Source organism: Micropterus salmoides, unplaced genomic scaffold (assembly GCF_014851395.1).
Source record: "Micropterus salmoides isolate LMB-PRFRI ecotype aquatic unplaced genomic scaffold, ASM1485139v1 Ms_hic_scaffold_11, whole genome shotgun sequence".
Taxonomy (NCBI): Eukaryota; Metazoa; Chordata; class Actinopteri; order Centrarchiformes; family Centrarchidae; genus Micropterus; species Micropterus salmoides.
This window is the reverse complement of record NW_024040152.1, coordinates 23456561-23481570: the sequence shown is the minus strand read 5'-3', so window position 1 is coordinate 23481570 and position 25010 is coordinate 23456561. Positions and strand designations below refer to the sequence as shown.

At 41.1% G+C, this 25010-nt stretch overlaps 1 protein-coding gene across 1 annotated transcript; it reads left to right on the top strand.

Annotated features, from left to right (window-relative positions):
- The first annotated feature begins 715 nt into the window (after positions 1 to 715).
- Positions 716 to 6391, top strand: irx2a (iroquois homeobox 2a). The gene is made up of 3 exons (XM_038711904.1): positions 716 to 1252; positions 2483 to 2888; positions 3611 to 6391. The coding sequence occupies exons 1-3, from the start codon at positions 1013 to 1015 to the stop codon at positions 4522 to 4524; spliced, it is 1560 nt and encodes a 519-aa protein (XP_038567832.1). The 5' UTR covers positions 716 to 1012; the 3' UTR covers positions 4525 to 6391.
- The last annotated feature ends 18619 nt before the right edge of the window (positions 6392 to 25010 follow it).

Below are 25010 nucleotides of genomic sequence, written 5' to 3'. Positions count from 1 at the left end.
GAGGTTGCCTGAGGAGCGCGCACACTTATCGGTGCTCGCATACATTCGTGAATGTGCCCGCGTGTGATAGCTGAACTGACGGAATAACCAGCTGCAAGTGGAGAGCACTGGCCATTTTATACCCCCCTTCCACTACACTCTCTCTCTCTCTCTCTCTCTCGTACAGCTGTTAGAAGTGCAGCAAGTTTTGATCAGACAGACACTGTATAGCCTACTACAATCATCCTGATCTCAAAACAATCAAAAATAAATAACCTGATGGCACAGAAAGGACTGAAAAATACAGGTGAACTAATTGTCTATACTTAATCACAATTTAAATATTTTGAAAAAGGCTAACTGAAATGAAAAGAAATTTTATTTAAAAATGACTACATTTTAAATTCTGATACACATCAAATGTGTAGTGAATTTCCCTAATTTCTCCGCGGTTGTGGACCGTTTCATTTGCATTAGCAACAGTTACATTATTATCTCATCTTGTTGGTAGGTTTGTCTGATTGTGTAAAGTGGAGTTTTTAATGGTTTTAAAATCCCACACTAAACTAAACAGCTCCTGTTAAGATGAACAGACCATACTTTTTGCAGTGTGGAGTCTTGGTTTTGTTCCTAGGCTCCATTTCTATGAGGCACAAAGTGGGCGGGGATGGGATATTCAGATGAGCCGGAGTGACAGCTCCAGTTTCCCCCAATGCTCGGTGCGTCTGAAACTCCACTGGCTCCTTCCCTCCTAACTCCTCACTTCATAGTGCTGCGTACTAAAAACATCGGACGCTAGGGGATCAAGACGCATGCCACATTGCCTCTATGAGGGCACTTTAACAGATCTTTCGGGGGGTTTTTTCCCAGTAAGGGGGCTGTGGAGGGAGGACTTTTTTTATTTTCATTGTCTGATGACTGTTTGCACGGCTGATTATTGAGTCGATTGTTTATTATTTTGGCTGTTGTTGCCCGACGCCGTGCGCGTTTTTTCCTCCCTTTTTGGAATCGGCGACTTATCCCGCGCTCACCAATGTCCTATCCTCAGGGTTACCTCTACCAGCCCCCGGGCTCTCTGGCTCTTTATTCGTGTCCGGCTTACGGGGCCTCGGCTCTGGCCGCACCGCGGAATGAAGACTTGGCGAGGTCGTCCTCTGGCTCAGCCTTCAGCCCTTACCCTGGATCGGCTGCTTTCTCCGCCTCCGCGGGTGCAGGTTTCTCCAGTCCACTGTCATACTCCACTGATCCAACTACGGGATTCCCATCCTACATGGTAAAATATCTCACATTTGTGTTTGATTCTGTATGACGGCTCTCCGAAACAGGTGAATGTGTCAGCGAGTCAAAGTATGTAAGCGCTTTCATGGCTGCGCGATTAAATCGGTACATGTTTTCAGTGCTTTTGGATGATTCACCAATCAGTAAGTGCTTGCGGGACTTTCTTATTGACTGCATGGTTGTTATGCGTTCATATCTTAGTGGCTTTCTCGTCTGGTTGTTAGTATAAAATTGTTGACCCCTTTAGTTTAAATGCAATTTTTAAGCATGAGCTGCAAATTATAATGGTTTGACCAAAGCTTACCACTCATGGCGCAGCTAATTATGTAAAACAGAACACCAACTAAGATTTTTTTTGAGACTTTAGTCATAGAAAATTAATATAACACAATTAACTCTTTCTTCTTCAGCAGTCATTAAAATCACCGGGGATGAAGTCGCTGACTTTATTCTGAGTTGAATAAACGGAATTTTAACATGAAAAGCATGACTGGCGATGCTAATGTCATAGGGCACTTCATGCGTTTTAAGGAAAGGTGCATATCAAGTGATTTGCTAATGGGATTTGTAATGCTGCAAATAGAAGATATGTTAACACATTGGGACAATAAAATAAAAAAAGCAGCAGAAAATGAAAGAAAATGAGGAAGTTAATAGGTGATTACAGAAAATTGAATTGTCCTTTTTATTATCTTTATGGCTATATTAACAGGAGCCATGTTATTAGTTAATCCGATAATGATCTTAACCATTAGTTAACCATTAGTCCATGCCTTTCTGCGGCCTGCTTTTACGCACGGCGTGTTTAGGCCTACTACCCCTGCTTTTAATTACGGTATTCAAAAATTAAAAACGTAATGAGCAAAAAAAAAAATCAGGTGAAGTATTGATACTTTGTTTATTTACAACAATAGACTGCGCGTCCTTAATCAAGTTCCTTACAATAAAATAATAGGCTACTGGATTACAAAAATAAGGATCGGTATTATACAACACTCCAGTTGTTTTCACCTGTGCAGACAGGTTTTTAAAAATAAATATCTAAACTGTTAAACGTAGTAGAATAAAAGTGATTGTTTCCCTGGTTCGCTGAACGTGTTTGTACGCTTAAACATGTATTTTAAATATATGAAGTTGTTTTCGTAAACTAGTCACAAAGCATATAAAACTCAGCGCCAGAAAACACGTCGCAGACCCGTGACTTTTTCCCCAAACTTTCCTCCAGAGCTCTCCGTATGACGCGCACACGACTGGCATGGCCGGGGCATTAAGTTACCACCCATACGGCAGTCCAGGGTACCCCTACCAACTCAACGACCCGGCTTACCGCAAAAACGCCACCAGGGACGCCACGGCCACCCTGAAGGCCTGGCTGCAGGAGCACAGGAAGAACCCGTACCCGACGAAAGGGGAGAAGATCATGCTGGCCATTATCACAAAGATGACCCTGACGCAGGTCTCCACATGGTTCGCCAACGCCAGGCGGAGGCTCAAGAAGGAGAACAAGATGACCTGGGCGCCGAGGAATAAGAGCGAGGACGAGGACGAGGAGGACGGGGACGGAGAGAGGAAAGAGGTGGAGCGCTCTGAAAAAAACTTGGATAACAGCGAGGCTTCAGCGGAGGATGAAGGTGGGGTATAATCTGGCGACCTAGCCAATGATCCATTTAACAATTCAGGGTACGATGGGGGGTGAGACGAGAGGGGAGGGGGGATTCCCCCTTTTTATTTATTGCTCGAGTTATTTATTGCAATAATAATCTGAGGATATCATGACACACACACAATCTGGTTTGAAGAGATTTTTGTCTTTTTGCAACAGACCTGGCTTCATGTGGCCTATTGTTTTAGTAGCCATGCTGGTTTATATAATTATGAAAACGAGGCTCAGATAGATAGACTAAATTACCTGTTAAGGTGGAGGTTTTTTTTCTCTCTCTCTCTTTAAAATGATTAATGGCAGGTTACTGGCAAAGCAGACATAACAATCCACATGAGTGCACGAATGGCCTCAATAAAATTAGACTGCTAATGTTATTCTCCTGATGTTGTTGTTTAATTATGTAAAAGAAAAAAGCATTGTGTTTGGTATATAAAAAGCATATTAGGCGCAACCTACTGTTTAAACTGATGTGAATGATTAATAACTAACTTATTCGAGCCTGGTTCGCTGTAAAACATTAGTGACTGCTCTGAATACAAACACAAGCACACATGAACTATACTTCGACTACAAGAGAAGTTCAAGACAGTTTCGTTTTATTTCTTTTCCCCTTCCTTGGGTTGTTTAGTTTTTTAAAACTATATATTATTATATATGTTTTGTTTGTTTCATTTTGTCCTCTTATTTCAGGTATAAGCTTGCACGTCGACACTTTGACGGACCACTCCTGCTCGGCAGAGTCAGACGGGGAGAAGGTCAGCTGCCGTGTGGGAGAGCTGTGCTCCGAGCAGGCCGGCGACAAATGCGACGAGGACGGCGAGGACCAGAACCACGACCCTCGGGTCCAGCTCTCGCCCAAACCCGTCACCTCTTCGCCTCTTACGGGAGTCGAAGCACCAGTTCTCAGTCATCACCAACACCAACATCACCACCACCACCTCCATCATCTCCACCATCTCCACAGCCAGCGCGAGGATTTGGCCCGGAGCCTCGTCAATAGCAACAATATTAATACCAATAAATCGTCTTCATGCCTTGAAAGCAGACCTTCTTCAGGGCCGCCTCAGAACCCTACAGTTAAGCCCAAATTGTGGTCGCTGGCGGAGATTGCTACCTCGGATCAAAAGCAGCAACATCAGCAACAGCATCTGGGGCAGCCTGGGCAACCAAATTGCCCCTCCTCCAGCGGTGGCCTCCTTACTCCCCCCACGCCTTCCACCACTTCCCCGGCTTCCAGTTCCCCCTCCCTCTACCCGGCCCACTCCATCCTTGGAAGACCTATTTATTACACTTCTCCCTTTTATAGCAATTACACAAACTATGGCAACTTCAGCCCCCTGCAGGGCCAAGGGATCCTGCGGTACACTAATTCATCTGGAGTGAGTCTGGCTGCCGCCGCCGCCGCCGCCGCCGCTGCTGCTGCAGCAGCAAACGAGGGTCTGAGCTCCTCTCACCAGGCTCTGGAGGCGAGCACAAACCCTAAACACAGGCCAGACTCTCCCCTCGTTAAAAATAACCCAAACCAGATTGTTGTTGTCGAGCAGCAGCAGCAACAGCAACAGCATTTCAGACAAGCAAATTTAGAAGCAAAGAAAGGTACGTAATAACACGATGCGGTGCAATGTTAACGAAGTGTTTGAACACGTATTTAATCTGGCGTTGAATCTTGAAAATCGCATTTGGTTTTTAACGCGGGAGGGAAATGGCATCATGGTGGAAGTAAAATGAGTTCACTTGTTTCCAATGCAAATCAACTGGTTTTCCTTTGTGTCACTTTCATGTTGCAGCCACACCATGTGATGATCTGGCTGGGTTCTGCCTTGTTCCAAGTCTCAAATTAAGACTTTTCTCGCGCGAGAAACAAATGTCATCATCTGACACTATTGGCAGATTTTCACTTGTTTTAAGATGAATACGATTTTAGGACTGAATGTGAGACTAATTAAGATGAACATTTTACAGTGCCGTCTAAGCAATTGAACGTGTACTATGGCCTATAATTCATTTTCAGCGGAGTGCGATTTCTGGAATAATCCATTACAATTGTTGTCCATTTGTTTTAAAAATGTGCACATATACTAGCCTCATTGAGTCATTAAGTATCAGGCGCTTTAGAAACCAATAGGATATAAGAAAAAGTGTGTAGCAAATAAGCGTGCAGCAGTACACCTACAGATAGAGACATTAAAATAAGCACCATTAACAAAAGGCCTCAAATCAGCCTAACCACGAGCACCCACAAAGACGCACAGTGGCAGCCCATGCAGAGAAATGTTGCCATAGTTTTGAGCAGGAATCTTATTTTTAATGTTTCCTCTGGTGTGTGTGTGTGTGTGTGTGTGTGTGTGTGCATGCACAGTGGGCCACAGACCTTATCTTTCAGCTTAGGATAATTATAATTACACAGGGTCAGCCAAAAGCAAACAAATCAGTTTGCTCTGTGCATTCAGCGTGCAACTTTACTTTACATCTTCCAATGTCACTTAGGTTGTTATGGTGGTTACTTTTATTGCTCACATTTCTTGCTTCTTCTTCTTCTTTTTTTTCTACACCGGTAATTAGGCAGTGGGGATTTCAATAAGCACTTGCAGTTTAGAGCTGTTTTGGGTAGAGCCAACCTGAGAAAACTTTGTGCTTTCTGGGTTTGTGGAAGGAGTTGATCATTTGATCGCGTGGGGATTTTTATTTCCACGGTCTGCAGGTAGGTGTCACAATTGCTTTGAGTATAAAGCGAGTAAGGCCACCACCTTTTTGCCCCATGTTTTAACCCCCCATAACCTTTGCTCCAAACCGGATCTAGTGCCACCATATTGTCGGAATGAAAGCTGCTACCGCTTCCTCAGCTCCACACAGGCTGAGACACTCTCCCCAGCACACACGTTTCTAGGATTACTATTGTATTATTTCAGTTGTTTTCTTTTGATGCATTGTGGATAATAATTTCATATGCTGGTTTGAAAAAAAAGATCTCCCATTATATGTGATTTACATGTTATTTCTCAGGTTCCTATAGTTTGCTTATTTGCCATGGTATATTATTTTAGTCGCCTATATATTGACGTGTGGAAAACATAATTTGGCCTTTCAATGAAACCGTATTTGTAAAAGGAGGTGTCTCGGGACGCAGAGCGGACGGAACTGAAGTGAACTTGAGGACTTCAAAGTGGAATAGCCTACATTTGATATTTATTTTTTTAAATGATGGCGAAATAATGCCTATAATTTATGCAAGTTGTATTGCAAAAATGGGAAACTGACATCGTCTGTTTGTTTTGTAAATATATATATTATGGACGGTTTTTATTTGAGACGCATTTGGGAAAAAGCTACACAATCTTGTTATCAGGAGTACTTTTACTAATTTATATCTTTGAATGTACATAAAATAAAAAGCGCTGGTATAGATGTACTGGCGGGGTATGCTATTCATTATTCAAAGGAGAAAATATTAAACTGTTTTCCCAACTATCACATCAATCTTCGGGAGTCATTATTTTATTTATAACGGACCTGTATTTAACAAAGGCATTTTTTTATTCACTCTGCTTATTCTTCTTTTTATTTTGTTAGTCAAACGCAGATGGGAAATTGCTTGATGGATCTCCCTTTTCATAAACATTATGAGTTTTCACAGATTGCACAATCCATTCTTTCTAAATGGACTATCATTTTCTTTTAGGGCCTCATTCTGGTCAGGGAATCTCCCTCGGCCACACATTCACGACCTTGATTGGGATAAACGACATACTTATTTCATTTTTATCCCCTTTTCCCCTCTCCCCTCATCCTGCCAAACATTTGTTTTTCAGTGTGATTAATACAGCCGTGGGACGCATCGGGCATTATGGGCTCCCAGCGGGGCCCGTCCCTGGAGCTTTTTAGCCTGGTTCAGGATGGGTCAGCCCTGCCTGCTTCATTACGGCACGGCATTGAGCAATCCATAAAAGTCTATCTAAGCATCTGCCAGCTCCAATGGGCTGTGTGATGGGCCCTAATCGGACAGGCTTTCCTGTGCTTTTCATCATGGCTTGCTTATTACAGCTTCAGGACACAGCTTATTAAACAATTTAGAAAAACACTTAGGTCTAAGGAAATTTATAATAATAATAATATAATAATGACAATGATGATGATTATTAATATTGTACACACTTTAAATTTGGTCATTTTTTAGGTTTGAGAAAATTAATTCCAATATTTTGTCACCCACTGTTGTGGCCTTGTAGAGTGTGAGACACTCAAAGATCAAATATATAATATTCCCATGCTCCAAGAGGAGGCCTCCATCATCGCTCCCAGCCAGACTAAAAGCTAATCCTTCATTTTCCAGTTGAATTTGAGCTTGAGTGTTGTCAAAATCTCAAGGGACTCCCTTTCACCTTGCACCCCACCACCCCCACTCTCTTCTCATACAAGGAAGTAATATTTGGCTGCAAGCAGGGATGTAGTGGAGGGTAAACCCACCTAAACTCAGTTAACCCACCTTTTAGGCTGACCAAGTGACATCAATTCATGGTCTGCTTTGCAGTGAATAGTGTCACACTGTCAGAAATTTTATAAATGTAGTCTTTTAAGGAGAAAAAAAATAACATTCAGAGATATTTTTTTTAAAACTATTATTGATCTTTGTTTAAATTGGGTGTTGTTCTCCTTTTGATAACCACTGCCAGATACTGATTTATTCTACCTACCTTTTTATTTACCTTTACTTCGCTGGCAGCCACCTATATGGCAGTCATGCACGCTATAGCCCCTGGCCATCTTCTTCTTCTTCAGCCTGAACACTTTCATTAGGGGTTGATTTATTGAAATGCATGCTGTATTCTCAGGTGGACTCCCCCCGGGAACCCAGCACTGTTGTCAAATAGCAACAGAGGCCCTCTCCAAAGCAGACAGCCCTCCCTTTCTCTCACCCACCGCTGCACCCTCCAAATGTCAACATTTGTTCTCAATAAAAAGAGTTATTGTTTCTGCTAAAAGAAAATTGCTCAGCAACCGGTCGCCTTTGAACACATGAAAAGAAACTTCCACCCCACCTCTTTGTTTGATTGAGAGCAATGGCAGGTGAAAATGGGAGCAAGGCATCCATTGCACATGAAAAATCTCTAGCTGTGAAGCTTGATATGAAATGATTGTGAATTTATGCCACAATTAGGCACAATCGTACAGAGGCATTTCCATGCCTTTTGAAGAACTTGAACTTTGCCTCACAACTATTAGCCAGCGTGCCATTGACAGTCTAGATATTGATCCTCAAGGGCAAAAAAGGCAATTTACTGTTTTACGAAGTCTGCTAGAGCATAAGGCCTAGCTATGCCTACGCTTTAGAGCGAGGGGATGATTTAAATGTATCTAGATATTCTTTAATTCCATGCATTGCATATCAAATACAGTCATAATCTTATCGTGTAGCTTACCAAAGAGGGTGTGTTCATCCATGCTAAGGACTAGTTGTCATTGAAAGCTAAATTGATGGTATCGCAAGGCTCATAGGCTTCATGAGAGTGTAGACTGGAGAGCAAGTGGACTCATTCCCCTTATCGTTGATCAAATAAGCAGCTCGTATATGTAGATAATTCATGAGCTCTCTGTATCTTTTATCCTCCCATCAACCCTTTCTCCTCCAAAATGCTTCAGACATTAATCTCTGATGCACACCTGTGTGCCCCTCCAACAGGAAGTTAATGCAGCTAAAGTTTTATTATAGCAATAGAGGGTTTATTATGTTTCACAAACAGTAATTGCAGTAGTTAATGGGATGGGAACTTAAGTAAGACCAGTGGGATTTGATGAAGTAGCTACAGACACCAAGGAAAGAAAAATGACACTGAAATTCAACTTGCAGTCCATATGAATAGACCTCCATGTATGTCTCTCACAGGCAGAATCTTAAATCCTTAATCTAGGATGTAATACAGGCAATACAATTCATGGACAACACCTTGACAGAAAACTGTAAAAGAAAACTGAATGTTTAAGTTTTTCTGGGAGAAAAACCCACCAGAAATGTCATGCAGTTAAAGTTCAAATGTGTAAACTATCAATTATCTTTCATATCATGGGTTATTTGTAGTCCCTTAGATAAAGAGTGAGTAAATGTGAGCAAAACAATATAGAACAATATTACCCTTTGATTTAATCTTTCTTTAATTCCACTCTTTCTGACACTCTTATATCTTTGTTATGGTAAATCCACCCATTAAGACCTAACCATAAATACTGCTGATGTTAAGACTAAACGGTAAGTAGGACTAATATTCAGGGGAGGGCGAGAGACGAAAGAGTGCCTCGTACAAATCAGGTACAGGTGTGTTTAATAACGCACATCAAAGTGGACAGGGGACTTTAAAAATGAGTCCGGGGTCCTGTCCTCTCGTAAAGGTGTCAGGTGAAATATTCACTACACTGGATGATCAAGGTAAGCTGTGCAGGATTTTGACACACTCATGCGCACACACAACAAAACATATACATACTGATCCTCGCATGCTTCCCACTCCGTAACCATACCGCTCACTCACACACACACACACACTCTCTCTCAGACTGAGAGACGCTAATGCTTGTCCAAAGACAGTCTAAACAAGGCCATTAGGGGACCTGACTTCCACTCCTAATTGACAGTTATGTTTAATGCCTGTGGTGAGTAAACACTTCAGAGTAGTTGACTGCACCTTTGGGCTGTAAATCAGGCAGAAACTGGAAGCCCGTGTTGGAGGCGGCAGTGGAAACTCCTGTAAAGGAGAATGTAAAAGGTGAGATGCAAACGGCACGTTTGTGTGTGTGTGTGTGTGCATGTGTATGTCTACAATTTTAATGCACTTATTATGTAGTATGCAAACACATAATATGACATAGGTTCATCGTTTTTTTCATGAACTTAATTGTGTCCTTGTGGTATAGTTGCTCTATTACTGTTGTTATGGTACTTGAAATGGTGCAACAAATACCATACAGCATTTTGTCCTTTTACAACTCCATATCCTCCCTGATTAACACATGTAAATACATTACAATGCTACCTTTCACATCCCAGTAAATCATGTGTTTTAGCCAGGTGTTGGAATGTCATTAGAAATGGCACAAAAATTAACACGTTCCTTGAATATTCGTGTAAGGAATGGAATGAAAGACAATTAAAGTATAGAAAGGGATTCACATTTCATATTCACAAGGCAGTTCATTGTTAGATTGTGTGATCAATATGATGTGTCCCATTCATAGGTCTGAATGTTGCTCACATGTTCTGTTTAGTTTTACAATAATAGAATTACACTAAACTTAGACTTCATGAAACTGAACATGAAACTATTTACATAAACACACACACACACTGTTGGGTCATATAGTATGAGTGACAGAGTGACATGAGACATGTTAAGAACAGTAAAATAATGCTACTGTTACATAAGTGTTACCTCTGCCCCTCTCTCTGTCAATGTATCACATGCTCACATTACAACACACGTAAATATGCTCAGTACAATCACACACTAAACACACACACACACACACAACTGGAAAGAGTCGCTGTCTGTTAAGAATTATGTAAAGACAGAACAGTCATGGCATTCTGTCATGTTAGTGTTACACTACATGAAGAATAATAGTGCAGTGGTAAACTACACATTTGTATGGGCTAATACAAATAAAGGAAGAGAGAAGGATGGAGTGACCGAAGTCCAATCCAGTCAAATCATGTGGTTTGAGTGACTTACTTCTCCTGCCACAATAAATAAATAAATAACCACTTTCAAATGCATACACTTTAAATAAAAAATATGTCAAACATATAAATAGAATTGAAAGAAAAAAGTTGCAGCATAATACTGAAACTTTCAACATCTATTTTATTGCAGCACTTTTAAATGATTTATTTAAAAACCCAGATGTGATTTAATTCAAAGTGACTACATATAATTGCATGTGTGTTTGTGTTAGTGTGTGTGTGTATATTTATGTTTCCACGTGTTCTATATATTCATAGTATATGACTGCTACTCAACATGCTGTGATATGCGTCTAAGTCAGTTAAACCTCCATCCTGAATTGCGAACTGTCAGCTTTTAAGATCAGTGAGTCCAACAAGTGGATGAGGCAGACAGAGAAAACGTGGGTTTTCTCTCCTCTTGTCTGTCTGGAGTGTTTTATAAATGAGCTCAACATGTCTGCGCAGAACCTTTTTTCCCCCTCACGTACTCTGCGAGACATATCAGGGAAGTGATTCATGTTAAATAGTATCTGTCAGACTTGTCGGCTAATTAAATGAAGCTTTGCTTTAAGCGAGCACTTTAGCATCATACCTTTTCACTTGATTCTACAGCTTTCAACCCAAGCAACTTTCAGTGAGTAATGGGGTAGCATGCAAATCAAACAGCATTAAATGTAAATTTATTGAAGAAAAACTGTAACCCAAGATGCTCGTTTAATGAAAATAACCTGGAAGACATGTCTTGAGGCAGAGTTTGAGGCACTATATATTATCTGCCAAAATGTTCATTTTAGGAATGCTCTTTAAACATGTTGCATCACTTCAAATCATATCTAGATTTAATAAGTCAAAGGCAGCTGAAGAAGCCTCTTGGATGCATTGGGAAAAAATTGTAAGACCAAAGAGCAAGTCCCGATGCTTTGACTTCAAGAAATGACTTGGATAACAGACGAGCAGGACGTATTTTCTGCAATGTGAATTCAAATATTAGACAGTTATCGTATAAAGTTTCAGCTGAGTTCATTTAGAATTTTTATCAGATCAGTGATGTTTTAAGAAGAGCCCTAACACAAGACAAGAACAGCAATACTGGACAGTTGTGCAAAATCCTGGATCAGTTCAGTCCCGTGCTGACATTTTTAACATCCTCGCTCATCTGCACATGGCAACAGTGGTATGGTTAAGTTAGAGAAAGACTGTGGTTAATGCACATAAAATATGGTAACAATATAGCTAGGTTTGAGCAACTAAAACACTTGGTTAAGATTATGGTATGGCTAAGGTTAGACAACAAAAAAACCTTTACAATTGATAAAATGTTTGTGCTTGTAATAACCTGCAATTTATCAAAACGGTCCGATGCAACACGCTCATCCACCACTCCGACCTCCACAAATATTCTGCCTCGCAACATAAAGATCACCCAACTTCCTGAATTGGCATTGAACATTGGCACTGGATGTTAAGAGAAGACGATGATAAATCATGTTAATGTCAATGATAGAAAAATGTTGAATGTAAGCCATTGACTTGCCCTGAGCTGAAATGTTTAATATTGTTCTACGGTGCTAATTATCTTTGCTATTTATTTTGAGGGTGTAGAATGCAGTGTGTCTCTCACACACAACCCTCCACTTTAACCAGATATTCAAATGTTCCCTCCAACCAACAGGTAATCCCTCACTGGCTTCCCACAACGAAGAAATAAGAATTATGTGGTGGTGGCTGATGTGGTTATTGCCGTGGTGATATTTGAGAAAAGTTTGTTTAGCAGCATTCAACAACAAGACAAAAATATATTATTAGTCATTAAGATACAACTTTTAGAGGGTCAATCTCAAAGTCCCACAGTATGCCATATATCACAATCTAAATGCAACATAATTTTCAAGCCATAGCCATAACTGTCCACCACACACCAGAAAACATCTCCCCCTCCCTCCTTTCCCTCTTCGAAAGCTCCGCTTGTACACCTCCTCTGCTCCAAATAGGGTTATTCCCCAAGAGGTGGGGTGAGGGGAAGGAGAACAGGGGAAATGCACTTTGCCAAGCACACTCCTCACTTTTCCCTTCCCTCTCTCTGAGGACAATCCTCTTTCGATTCCCAACCCACCCAGGAATATTAGTCTTATTGCATTTAATCACTGAATCCTAGCACCCAAAAGATTTCAATTCATTAAAGGCACTCAGATATTCAGGCCAGCTGCTTCCTGGCGACTGGCTGAAGACAAGGTGGAGACAGACAGGCTCTGAGTGTGTGTGTGTGTGTGTGTGTGTCTGTGTGTGTTCTCTCTCTCTCGTTCTTTCTCTGTGGAGACAGGGCAACCCAATCCCCAGCAATGCCCTGGCTGTGCTCAGCACAATCCAGCGACAGCTATACCTAATCACACTACACAGAGGTGGTTCTGCTTATACTCTGTGATTGTATGTGTGTGTATGTGTTTAAAGTGAAGGAATGTGTGTTGAATAGTGCACCGTCTGTGCATGTGTACACACACACATACACACATACACACACAGTTTTGCAAGGCTTCTAAAGGAGAGACTGTTGATCCCTCCACAAGCAAGCGAAGCGGCTTACATCTTTCTGTAACAGAGGATTGGAGGTGCATTCTAATACAATTACGCCGACAAAAAAAGTGCTTGTGTAGGAGGAAGGAGGTGCTGTAGCAACATCTGCAGCTTGAAGCTGTCCAAAGGCACTTCACTGGTGACATATAGACAAAGAGGGAAATGAGTGGAACAAGGCGATTGTTGCAGGCAACATGGCTGCGGTTTAGAGTGGACACGTAAAATGACATTTGGAGTCCAGGACAAAACAAATTGGACTTCCTTTCATGTGTTTTGTGACTAATTTTTGGAAAGAAGGCTCCTTCCCTCTGAGCCAAGGTCGTGTGAGAGGCAAGAGTAAGCGTGTGTGTGTGTGTGTGTGTGTGTGTGTGTGTGTGAGAGAGAGAGAGGGACAGAGAGAGAAGGCATCTGCTGTGTGTCTGAATACACCTGTGTGTGTGCAAGTGTGTATGTGTGTGTGTGTGTGTGTGTGTGTGTGTGTGTGTATGCTTTATGCAGAATATACTCCACAGACCAGATGGCTGCAGAGTGGCTTAGGAATCAATATTTAAGAGGAAAACATACCAACAATGCATTTGCATGTGTTTGCTGTACCCCTGTGATAAAATATTGACTCTCTGGTTTTTGCAAGAATTATCGGCTGTGGTCAAAAATAGGATGTGCGGCTTACCGGCCTGTCGCTGCTTTGTTGAAGCGGTGATGACGGCTACACATTCGTGTCAAATGTGGATGTAGACAGGCAGTGTGGATGTTTGTCATGAAATACTGCCACCAACAGCAGATGTCAAAATGTGTTGCTGGCAGTTGCTGTTACTTCTGTTTGAATGAGCAGAAGTAGAGTGGGAGGGAGAGGGGAAGAGAGATGCCTCACTCAACTGTTCTAAAGCCATGTTTGTTATGAAATGCTTAATCCAAACGTGCTTTTAATGTATCAGACTAAGCATAGTGCAGCATTTTTTTAAATGCTGATGAGTTCTACTGCTAAACTACTGAAATTCTAAATCCTAACTAATCTTAACATTTTCTCATTTCTTGGTGATGGTGACTTGTAGTTAATCTCAAGGTTTCAAAGAGTCAAGCTTTGTACAAGATGAGAAAAAAAAAGACTTGGTGGAGGATTTAACCTCCCACAGTAGCAGACACTCTCGATGGGGAACGTCGCTTGTGTGGAAAACAAAGGTCAGCCACACTGGAAGGCTGTACATTTTCCCACCTCAGTCCATCTCCCAGAAATTAAATGATATTCCATTTCATTGCACAACCATTCTCTTCCACCAACGCACATCTCAAAGATCTCAAATGTGACATTCTTTGCAGTTGACAGTATCTTAACTGGAATCTGATCTAGGGGCTCTCATCGTATTTATGAAGAGTGAAACCGAACCATCTTTATTTTGAGTCAACAATATAGTATGTGAATGAACGGCACAGCTGATGGGGCCGCTAAGACATATCGTAGATTTCACACTACACACAGATTGAGTTCTCCCTCTCATGAGAAAGTATGCAGTTAGGACATTTGGCAGACGAGGGGCATGACTTATATGAGACTTAGGATCACATCTGACCAAAAATCAGCAAGGGAGACCACAGAGCACTAATGAAGTATTAAAAAAAAAGGTTTTACTAAAGTGGTATTCACAACGTATAACCATTTACTCCTGCATATAGTCTTTAAAGGTTGGGCTTGATCAGACTTTTCCAACCTATTTTGCCATTCAATATGTCTCTCGGCCCCCTTATTTACCGGGAAGTGTGGAAAAGGAAAAAATGAGAAAGGCAAGTAGCAACGTGGAATAAATACATGACTTGGCTTGACTGATGAACTCTTATTAAACTTGAAAAAGTATCCCCAATGACACAAAATCTACGGTGCCAAAAATATGTGTTAAATAATAAAAATAAACAAACAACATGTTGGAGCTAATTATTCATTTTATTATCATGAACAATGAACAATTCACTTGGCAATGCAAAATTAATCGCTTGGTATTTTTTTGCAACCCATTGTAGTATCAGAATTTTATAAAGCATTTTTAACTTTTGTTTGTCTTTCTTCCAATCATGATAACCTCTCTTTACGTGGTTGTATAAAAACTCTGCATTACTACACAAATATAAGGCTTTTTATAACTTTTAGTCTATTATTTACACATTTGTGCACACACGCACACACACACACACACACACACACACACACACACACACCACATAATGATTCATTTTGCCTCAAGGGTATTTGGAACAGAGATGTGTGGGAAAGCTTTAATTAAAAGCATGTCAGTGCAACCTCAAGTGAAATGCTTTCACCTGACTTCAATTTTTTTAGTCCATCTTTGTTATTTGGCTGCCAGGTTCTATAGTACCACACACTTAAATGTTTACTGTGCCAAATGAAAACAACTCAAACTCAGCCTAGCTTTGTCGTCGGTGGGGAAGAAACTGCTCTAACGGACTACTCCCACCCCCCTGCAAATGAGGTGTCAGCAGTAATGTCTGAAACAGTGTATATAAAAATACAGATATTCACTTCAAAGAACTGAGAGCACTGTCAGTCATGGAATACGGATCATGTGACACACAGTTAGCTGCAGCTGACAAGTTATTTTGAAGAATGCATTCAGTAACACCATCTTGTACACTGTTATAACTGGGCAAAATACAGATAAAAGAGCCCTGTCAGTTACAGGTATCATGACTGAATAAAGAATTTTGTATTTTCGAGAATGAACTGTATAGGAATGAAAGAAAACAGAGTCAGACTTGCATATGGTTTTGAAACGATTCCATATGAGTTGGAGTATTAGCCAACTTTATGTAAGCACATATTAAGTGCACGTTTAAGAGTGTAATGGAATCTACTAAAATACACTGTATGTTCCAAACCTCTGGATAACTTTCCACGGAACACACTGATGAAGTTATTTATTTCACGTTTGTTGTTTTCCAACTTTATTTTCTTTTCCTCTTTATTTTTATTTTGATTATGAGTCATATTGTAATAGTGACACTCCTCTCTTTTCACCCACCCACCCATATTAATTGTTAAGCAGCATAAAAATTTAAATGGACGAAGACAAAATTACCAGAAGTAACCTGGTAGGCACCGAACTGATGTAAAGCCTGTATGCTTAGAATAAGAGATGGGAGTGATCCGACTGTACACGATTTGTAGCTATTTGGCTAAACATGCAAAACCATTGCTGTTGTCGTTGAAGATGATTTGCATAGTCGTAAACTTTTATAGTTCTTACTTTTTGGTCGACACCAGCCGCCCTTTCTTATATTCTAGTGTCTGCTGATGGTCCCGCGTCAACTGCTTAACATCAGGAAAATAATGTGTGGAAAATAAAGACCTATAAATTATTGGTATCCCATCTGGTTTCAGTGCAAACATTTGGCATTCCAAATCCAAATGATGGCTTTACATGTTTGTAGCTTCTCTCATTTTCCTATTTTGCCTGTCACTCTCATTTGTGAGCAATGTAATAAAGTGGATTTGACATAAAAAATAACATTTAAATGACACACTGACTTATTCAAAGCGTACATTTGAAGAGCCCTGTGCCAACAAGGAGGAGCACAGACCTCTGAACATTAATGAGAGTGGAGTGGCGGTCTCTGAGGAGCCAGTCCTTCGGTCCCTCTGCTTCCCTGTACAGTCCGGGGCGACTGGGCATGGCTTACAAGATCTGATTAGGTGTAAATTAAAACTTCATTAACCGTCAGTGCCGATTAAAAGAATGGTGGAAGAACGCCTTTGTTTAAATTCATCATATATTGCCATGTCGCCTCTTTCATAAGGTTTGTATGGATAATATATAATTGATATTCCGGCAGGTCTTCAGCATTCAGCTTTAACCATCAAACCACACTGTGCCACAATGTTTTTTCATTTTGAATATTTATGGCATATTCACAGAAATTGGGTTAAGCACATCAAAGGTCAAAATAAAGCCACGTTGAACATATTGAGACGTATCAGTTGGAATGTTCCTAAAAAATTTGAAAACACTGGATTGTCCTTACGATCAGTTCTCCTAAATGGAATATAAACATTAAGTGATGAGCATCAGATCATCGCTTCTAGCCTAAACCATCCAAAGTTAAGTTTAATAAACAATATGATGTATACAGTAGCATGTTATGTAATGTTCTTATCAATCCTGATCAGGCAACTTGCTAACCACATAATGAATATCATGAATAATAATTGTGTAAACTGCTGTGCCAAGTACCTTTATGTGTACACACCAAAAAATAGGGACAAGAAGTTAAAGCAAAGGGCCTGTTTCAGAACAAAAACTGTTTCAGGAATATCTAGTTTTTTTTCTGAGAAAAGTCCATGATGTCAGGCTTTGTTACAGGCATAGCATGAATGATATCTGTGTTCTACATTTCTTCACACTCAAACCATGTGTCCCATGTGCAAACCCACCACCCTTCACCCTACTCTGTCTTTCTCTGCTGCTTCTCCATTGTCAATTACCACATGTGTGCTTTGCAATGCAGATGGAGCAGGATGCTGTATAAATCCTCTCTGCCTTTACATGACACACTTGAGCACACACATGCACACGCACACACACACACACACACACACACACACACACACACACACACACACAAGCAACCCAAGGAATTAGGTTTTCTAAGAATCTGCAGGCTGGTGCAGATAACATAGAGTCCTAGCTACCCAGAAGTGTGTCTGCAGGCATGCATTAAGCAGTGTGTGTGTTTGTGTGTGTGTGTGAGACACTAATCGTTTACCATCCCATTGTCCTCCTCCATCTCTATCTCTTCCTCTTCTTCATCACAAACCATGTCTTTCATGTGATACACAAGCACACACACACATTAACGATTAATGGTGTGACACACACACATCACCAATTTGAGATCATGCTGCATTATGTCAGCGTCATTATGAGCACCTGAATAGACATCACCTTAATTCAACCCACCCCAACACTTGCTTGCCTCCACCCACTGCAAACACATTCATAGTTGACTGTGCAATGGATCACTCAGTAGCTTTGAACATAAATTGTTAAAACTCTTTCTCTCAAAGTTGAGGCGTCTGCCAACAAGATCTGGAAATCCTGCAAGTCAGGTTTGAAATACACACAGAAAGCACAGTATATACTCTCTGTCTCACACACACAGGTTGGTACACCCCAGCATCTTGTGCGCCGGCACAATACGGTCATTGTCCCAAGTTTACGATGAAGACAAGCCAACGAATCTCTTCAAGCAACCCACTGCTGGAAACCTCCCTTGCTACTGATCAAGTGTAACAATGTCACGGATGTGACTATATGATATTGCTTACGGTGACTAAATCATGACTATACAGATGTCACCCTCTATGATTTACTCTCAAAACACACACAAAAGAGTACTTAAAAAAAAAGGTGTTTCTAGTTCACTTTTCTTCCGACCGCCTCAGGCCTTTCAATTAATGGAGGGTTTAAGCAAGTGCACACACAAGTGAACACATCAAAACCTCTGCTTAGGGGTTCTGCTCAATGACAGATAGGTTACAGCCCAGTAAAAATTAATGATGAAGACAAATTGGAGCAGCACCTGGCCAGCAATTTATCAAAGCCCTGCAGCTGAGATGGTGCTTTTTTGCCCGCGAAGGAATTCAACACATTTCATTGAGAAGTATTTCAAAACCACCACAGAGGCCTGGCGAGAGAAGAAAGACAAAGACACACATGCACAGAGAGAGAGAAAGAAAGAGAATATATATTTATTTAATTTACTGCAAAATTATTTGATGGACTAAAGTACTGTAAAACAACAAGAACAATGGACAATGACTGACAGAGGTGAAACAAAATGAAAGATTAATTTCCCTGTTGATCCCACCTTTGAAATCTGATTTAGTCACATAAGGAGAACAGCAGATGAGAGGAAGGCAGAGAGAAACAAGCAGGGACACAAAACAGTAGTGACTTTTTTTTCACCCTGTAAAGTTATTAATAAGATTCTTGACCACAACTCATTTTGACAAATCACTACACAGGGCATCAGGGTAGTTTGACTGTGTCGAACATTGCCTCACACCCAGAGTTCGATAACCTCCTCACCTGCACACGCTCTACCACCAACAATTCCCCTACAGGATATTTGATGGAAAGATAAGCTCAGATGGCGAAGATACATTTTTTTCCACAGTAAATTTATCTTTAGCGGGAGGAAATTCTCAAGGCGATAACAGAGACATGAAAAGGATGTGGGAGGAGCAGTTCCCACACTTCCATCTTGAACTGGCTGTCAATCAGAACCTTCGTGAAGGAAAGATGAGTGGAGCCCTTTGAAATCAGAAACGGCCAATTAGTGATCTGTCAGGTGTCGTTTTCTTTTACCATATTTCTTAAATGATTTTTCGAAGCCAAGTGTTTCTGGAGCACTTTAGTGATGTTTCGGGATTTTGATGAGGGTCAGGTTAAACCTCTCTGAAATCCTACATTCGCTTATGATGATGGAGAAAGAAAGACTCTGACAGGAAGGAGCCTGAAGTTAATTGTGGCATTTGAAACTTACTCTCAGGCACTTGACATGATCATAAACCTCACATCATGCACTGATGATTGCCATCCAAAATCATTTGAAGGGTTTCACCATAAATCAAGGCCTTAATAACGCACAATAACAAACAAGCATAGGTTTCAGCTCTGTCAATAACACCTAAGAGAAAGATTTCTGCACTATAAAAATGTGTCTGATCTTCAAGTGTTCCTTAGTCCTGATCAAATACAAAGCTGGATGCCCCATTTAGAGGCTGGTATTTCCTTGATTGAAGGGTTACAATCATCAATGAAATGATTCTTTTGTTCACATAAATGGTTGATGCCAAACGAAATAATAGCGTCTGTTTGAAATCAAGCCAAAGTGCATGAATGAATAAAATGAAATGCATGAAGTAAACAAATAACACAAGAAAAACCGGTGCTTCCAGTTTTGTATTGTCTGTTTGTATGTGGCGTGCTGTATCTTTTTCACAGGGGCACTATAGTCTAAGTCTAGCTGATATTTGTAGGTTCTTATCAGAAACCTCAGGGAGCATTTGTCCTGTCACCTTCTCCTGAGGGCCCCGATCTTTGATTGATGAGTGAGAGGACCAATATGCCTTCTGACCCTTCCAATATACCTTGGTCAATTGTAAGACCTGCTCAGAGGTATCTTGCTTCCGTTTCAAACATAGTTGTGTGTGTTCACACACACATTGACACGCTTACAGGAGCATCCAACGAAGGTTAAAAATCAAGGGCAACTGGACTTGGTTGAAGATACTGGAAGACGTTTCGTCCCTCATCCAAAGGACTTCTTCAGTTCTGACTGACTGGCAGGGAAACTCAGCCATTTAACCTCAGTGGGGTCGTTGGCCCGGGTCATCGATACCGCTGGTTCGTTAGTGTTCCTTGTTGCTGTGACGACAGTTGTTGACTGACAAGACTGAACGACCATCGTTGGTATCTTCACCTGAGGCCAATAGGTTATGTTTGTTGAGTTTCCTGGGAAGTGATGAAAGGACAGCATTGTAAGTGGGGGATAAGTGGTGGCGTAGACCCCCTCCCCTGTTCAATGACGGCTTCTCAACCCTGGTGTAGATGGCTTCCTTGACACCTCTTTCAAACCATCCATCTTCTCTGTCTAAAATGTGCACCTGGTGGTCCTCAAACGAGTGTCCTCTGTGCTTCAAATGTAAGTAGACTGCAGAGTCTTGACCTGAGGAGTTGGCCCTTCTGTGTTGAGCCATGCGTTTGTGTAGTGGTTGTTTAGTCTCCCCAATATACAGGTCTGTGCATTCTTCACTGCATTGGACCGCATACACTAGATTGCTTTTCTTGTGTTTGGGTGTGCGGTCTTTGGGGTGTACCAGCATCTGTCTTAGTGTGTTCTTGGGTTTAAAAAACACACTTGGGTTTAAAAAACACAGGGATGTTATTACAGGAGCATCTTAGATAATATTGTTAATATCAGAATTACATGAATCCAGCCTGACTTTACCTCAGGCTGGCTGTTACAGTGATGGCCACAGAGAAAGACAAGTAACCTGTCATGTGACAATCCTCACTGCGGTGCAAGCATCGTCAATCAATTAAAAAATTAATTTACTTAATTTCACCTTGGTGATCTTCTCCCTCCTTTCCGGTAAAGCATGTACATGTATTCAATTCAACACAAGGCCAACACAATTATTAAGTAATTAAAACATACCAGATAATTGTAACAATCTGCACAGTCAGTCAAGTGCACTGGTATCCAGATTTCAGATTACTCTGTTCTCTTGTACAGTCCACCTATTTAGCCACGGTATGTGTGTACAGTGTCACCACCAGTGGTGACACCGTACTGGAGGCTGCCCATGAATGTAACATTTTTGGCTGCAGGTATTTCCAGGAAATGTGGATCTCACCCCTCATTGGCTTAAGTTGCTGACCTCGGGCAGCCACTTGGGGCAGGTGGTGAAACCCCCTTTAACAGTTCTGTTAAAGGGGGTTTTGTGTTGTATTTGTAAGAGAAGAAACATATACATGTAACATACATGTTACACATTTGGTGTATTATTGCAGAGTTAGCTTCAGGCTAACTTCATCTGCAGTCCCTTGACAGGTCACAATTAAAACATACACAAAGTGACAGAACACCACCACACAAACTTGATAAACAGGACACATAATACAGTTAAAATGAGACACTTTCTAGCTAGTGCAGCTAGTTGTAGCTTTTGCTTTTGCTTTTTAAACTAGCAGGAACAAGCAGAGTTATGTGACCTTTCAACTTACTGAGTTGATTTTTTTCTTAAGAATGTAGCCATGTTGTACAGATTGCATTCGCATTGCATTTGGGCGTGGTGATGGGGCAATGGCTAAGACACATGTCTTTGGTATGAGAAACCCGGGTTTAATTCCCACTTTGACCCATCCACCATTGTGTCCCTGAGCAAGAGACTTAACCCCTAGTTGTTCCAGAGGCGTGCAAACTGGCCTGTGTTAGTTTTGGACTGACTCTATAATAACAGCAATAATAATAATAATAATAATGATCAAAAGATGCGATGTTTTCAGAATAAATAAATATTTGAATATTATTCATTTTGTATTTTAACAAAATACACATTCCTTTAATAATATGTATACAGAATATTATTAGTCATAGATTATAATAGAGGGATACTACGCTTTACACTATCTGGGAAATACACACAGTAGCTTTCATCTCTATCTACATCAGTGCATCACTGTAAAAGTTGCAGATACACAGAGACACAAAAAGTACTCACACAAAAGCTCACTAGCCATGGCCATGAAAACACACATACACATGCATGTCCGCACACATTTTCCTCCACTACAGTGGCTGAACATCGAGTACATCACCAGAGGCAAGGTTACCTTTGTTGTTTTGGCTCTCCTTCCCAGATGCCTTTTGTAGGTGCCTCTCCCTCAAGCACTTTGCGGATGCTGGAATACACAATCGCGCATGCACACAGACACACATATGCCGGGACACAGATACAGCATGGCGTGCACTCACTCGCTGATGGACACATTATCACATGCACGCAAACACACAGTTACTTATTAGCTCACACATACACACTCATCTACCACCTCCACCCTGTGACTCCTAAAACACACACACACACACACACACACACGCACACACATATACTGCATATACTCACACAAGCCCACACCCAGTCAACCCCCACCACCCCTGGGTGATGAACAACATCTGCTTATCCATCCCTCCGTCCCTGCCCCTGGCGTGGCTGCTGGCTTCCTCCCGGCTGCACTACCACAATGTCATCTAGTCTGCCTCTCTGTCACCCATTACTAAAATGTGTAGTGACAATCAGGTTTTTTTTTTTTTTTACGCAGGCCACTTCCCTCACATCAGCCCGGGATCAGAAGTTTCAACCTGCACATAGGCCTTATAAAATTAAGTCATTATCCAGGGCTTCTGGGAGCCTCCCCATGTTTCAGGACAAGCCTTTACATGATAAGTCCCACTTTTTTATAGTGAAAATGTAATTGATTACCTGGCATTGGCCACTTTGGGCCCCACTAGACTGTGGGACATCTGTGCTTGTTGTCCACCTTCTTCACTAGGCCCTGTGATACCTGCTCTTTCCCCTCCAATATACTTGCCACCTCCCTAAAGAAAACCATTAAAATATTTTGTTTTGTCAGTTATTTCTTCTCATCATAATCACAGAAAATGGCTATATTTTAATTATTTGGCCATCCAGGTACGTGCACCATGTTTGATGAATTTAATTGTAAGTTACTCAGTGACCCATGAATCCTAATATATCAAACCCTATATTTCCAACACATTCTCACTCCTGACTCGTCACATATTGACGCTTGGTCAAGGCCCTTTGGCGTCGCTTTTTAATGTGTACCCTGGGTATCCCTTTAGCGTCATTTCAAGAACTTTATGGCTCCACAATAAAGTTAGCAACGCTTAGCGACACCCAATAAGCAACGTCCGGTAAAGTTAGCAACCATAAATATGCAATGTCCAATTACACTTTCAAAATAAAATGTCACCATTTTGAAAACGGCATATTAGTAAAGCTTTGAAACGTTGCAATTTGGTTAGGTTTAGGCAACAAAACTCCTTGGTTAAGGTTAGGAAAAGATCATGGTTTGGGTTAAAAAAACTACCTAAGTCAGTTAACATGTCACTTGTGTAACTTACGCAATTTACGTAACTTGCCTAACTTCAATAAAAATATTTAATGTTGACTTTTTGTTTCACACAGGACACGAACACAGCTCTTCTGGTTCAAAGTCCTGGTTCTGGTCCTCCATCCACCCCAACCACCTCCTTACTCAGTCTTTTCTGTTTCTTATATCTCTACCTTTAACGTCAAAAACTGAAACTACAGGGCTTCCCCACTGTGTTGAACTATGAAGCTATGGGGATCCCCAGTTTGTTACAAACTGACGCCGATGGGTCTTGACCATGCGTCCATATGTGATGAGTTGAGGAGTGAGAACGGGTTGGTATTTCATTTGAGTTAATTCATTACCAACCTCTTACTTTAATAATTCCATTAAAGCACCATCCATTAATTTTACCTGTTTCCTAATCTTCACTAAACAAGGGAAACATTCACACAGAGCCTTGTGCCACTATCTTCACGGGTATCCGTCATTACATGACAATTGAGAATGCATTCCCTAGCCCCTTACCCTAACCTAATTCAACCACCTAACCCTCAAAGAGGCCTTTAAAGTTGCGAGGTCCACAAGTATAGTGGGCTCCTGTTTTTTGCACCACACGAATATGTTAAAACAAGCCCACATTCTGCTTCACCATTTCTGTGTCTGCCCCAGCTCTAAATAAACTACTGTAGCTGTAGGGGGCCAGGTCATTGAGGATGTTGCTGTAGAAGCACATTCTCTCTCTCAGTACCTGTCTTGGGCAGTGGGTTTCTGTTACTTACAGGACTGCAGGCCTGCAGTCTCTTGACACAGACAGATGACATATTTATTAGGTTGTCAGATCCTCCTCTGCCCTCAACCTTGTTCAACTCTTTCTCTCTCTATAGCACTTATTCACTCAGTCACTTACTGTCTCACACACACACACACACACACACACAAACATGCAACGGGGGAACAATAAAGCCTGTATACAGACAAGCACTTGAATCGACACGTAAATACACTGACTTCTATTTTACCAGTGTGCCGACTTTACAGTCTGCACACTTGACTCATTCGCACACTCTCTCTCTTTCTGAGCGCTTTCTGTTTTCTCTTTTTCAGTCTTTATCTC

What these genes read in the sequence shown, in the direction of transcription:
- irx2a (XM_038711904.1), top strand. Translation starts at nt 1,013, where the DNA reads ATGTCCTATCCTCAGGGTTACCTCTACCAGCCCCCGGGCTCTCTGGCT. An exon ending in CGGGATTCCCATCCTACATG is followed by an intron (nt 1,253 to 2,482) that starts GTAAAATATCTC and finishes ACTTTCCTCCAG; the next exon opens with AGCTCTCCGTATGACGCGCA. An exon ending in GGCTTCAGCGGAGGATGAAG is followed by an intron (nt 2,889 to 3,610) that starts GTGGGGTATAAT and finishes CTCTTATTTCAG; the next exon opens with GTATAAGCTTGCACGTCGAC.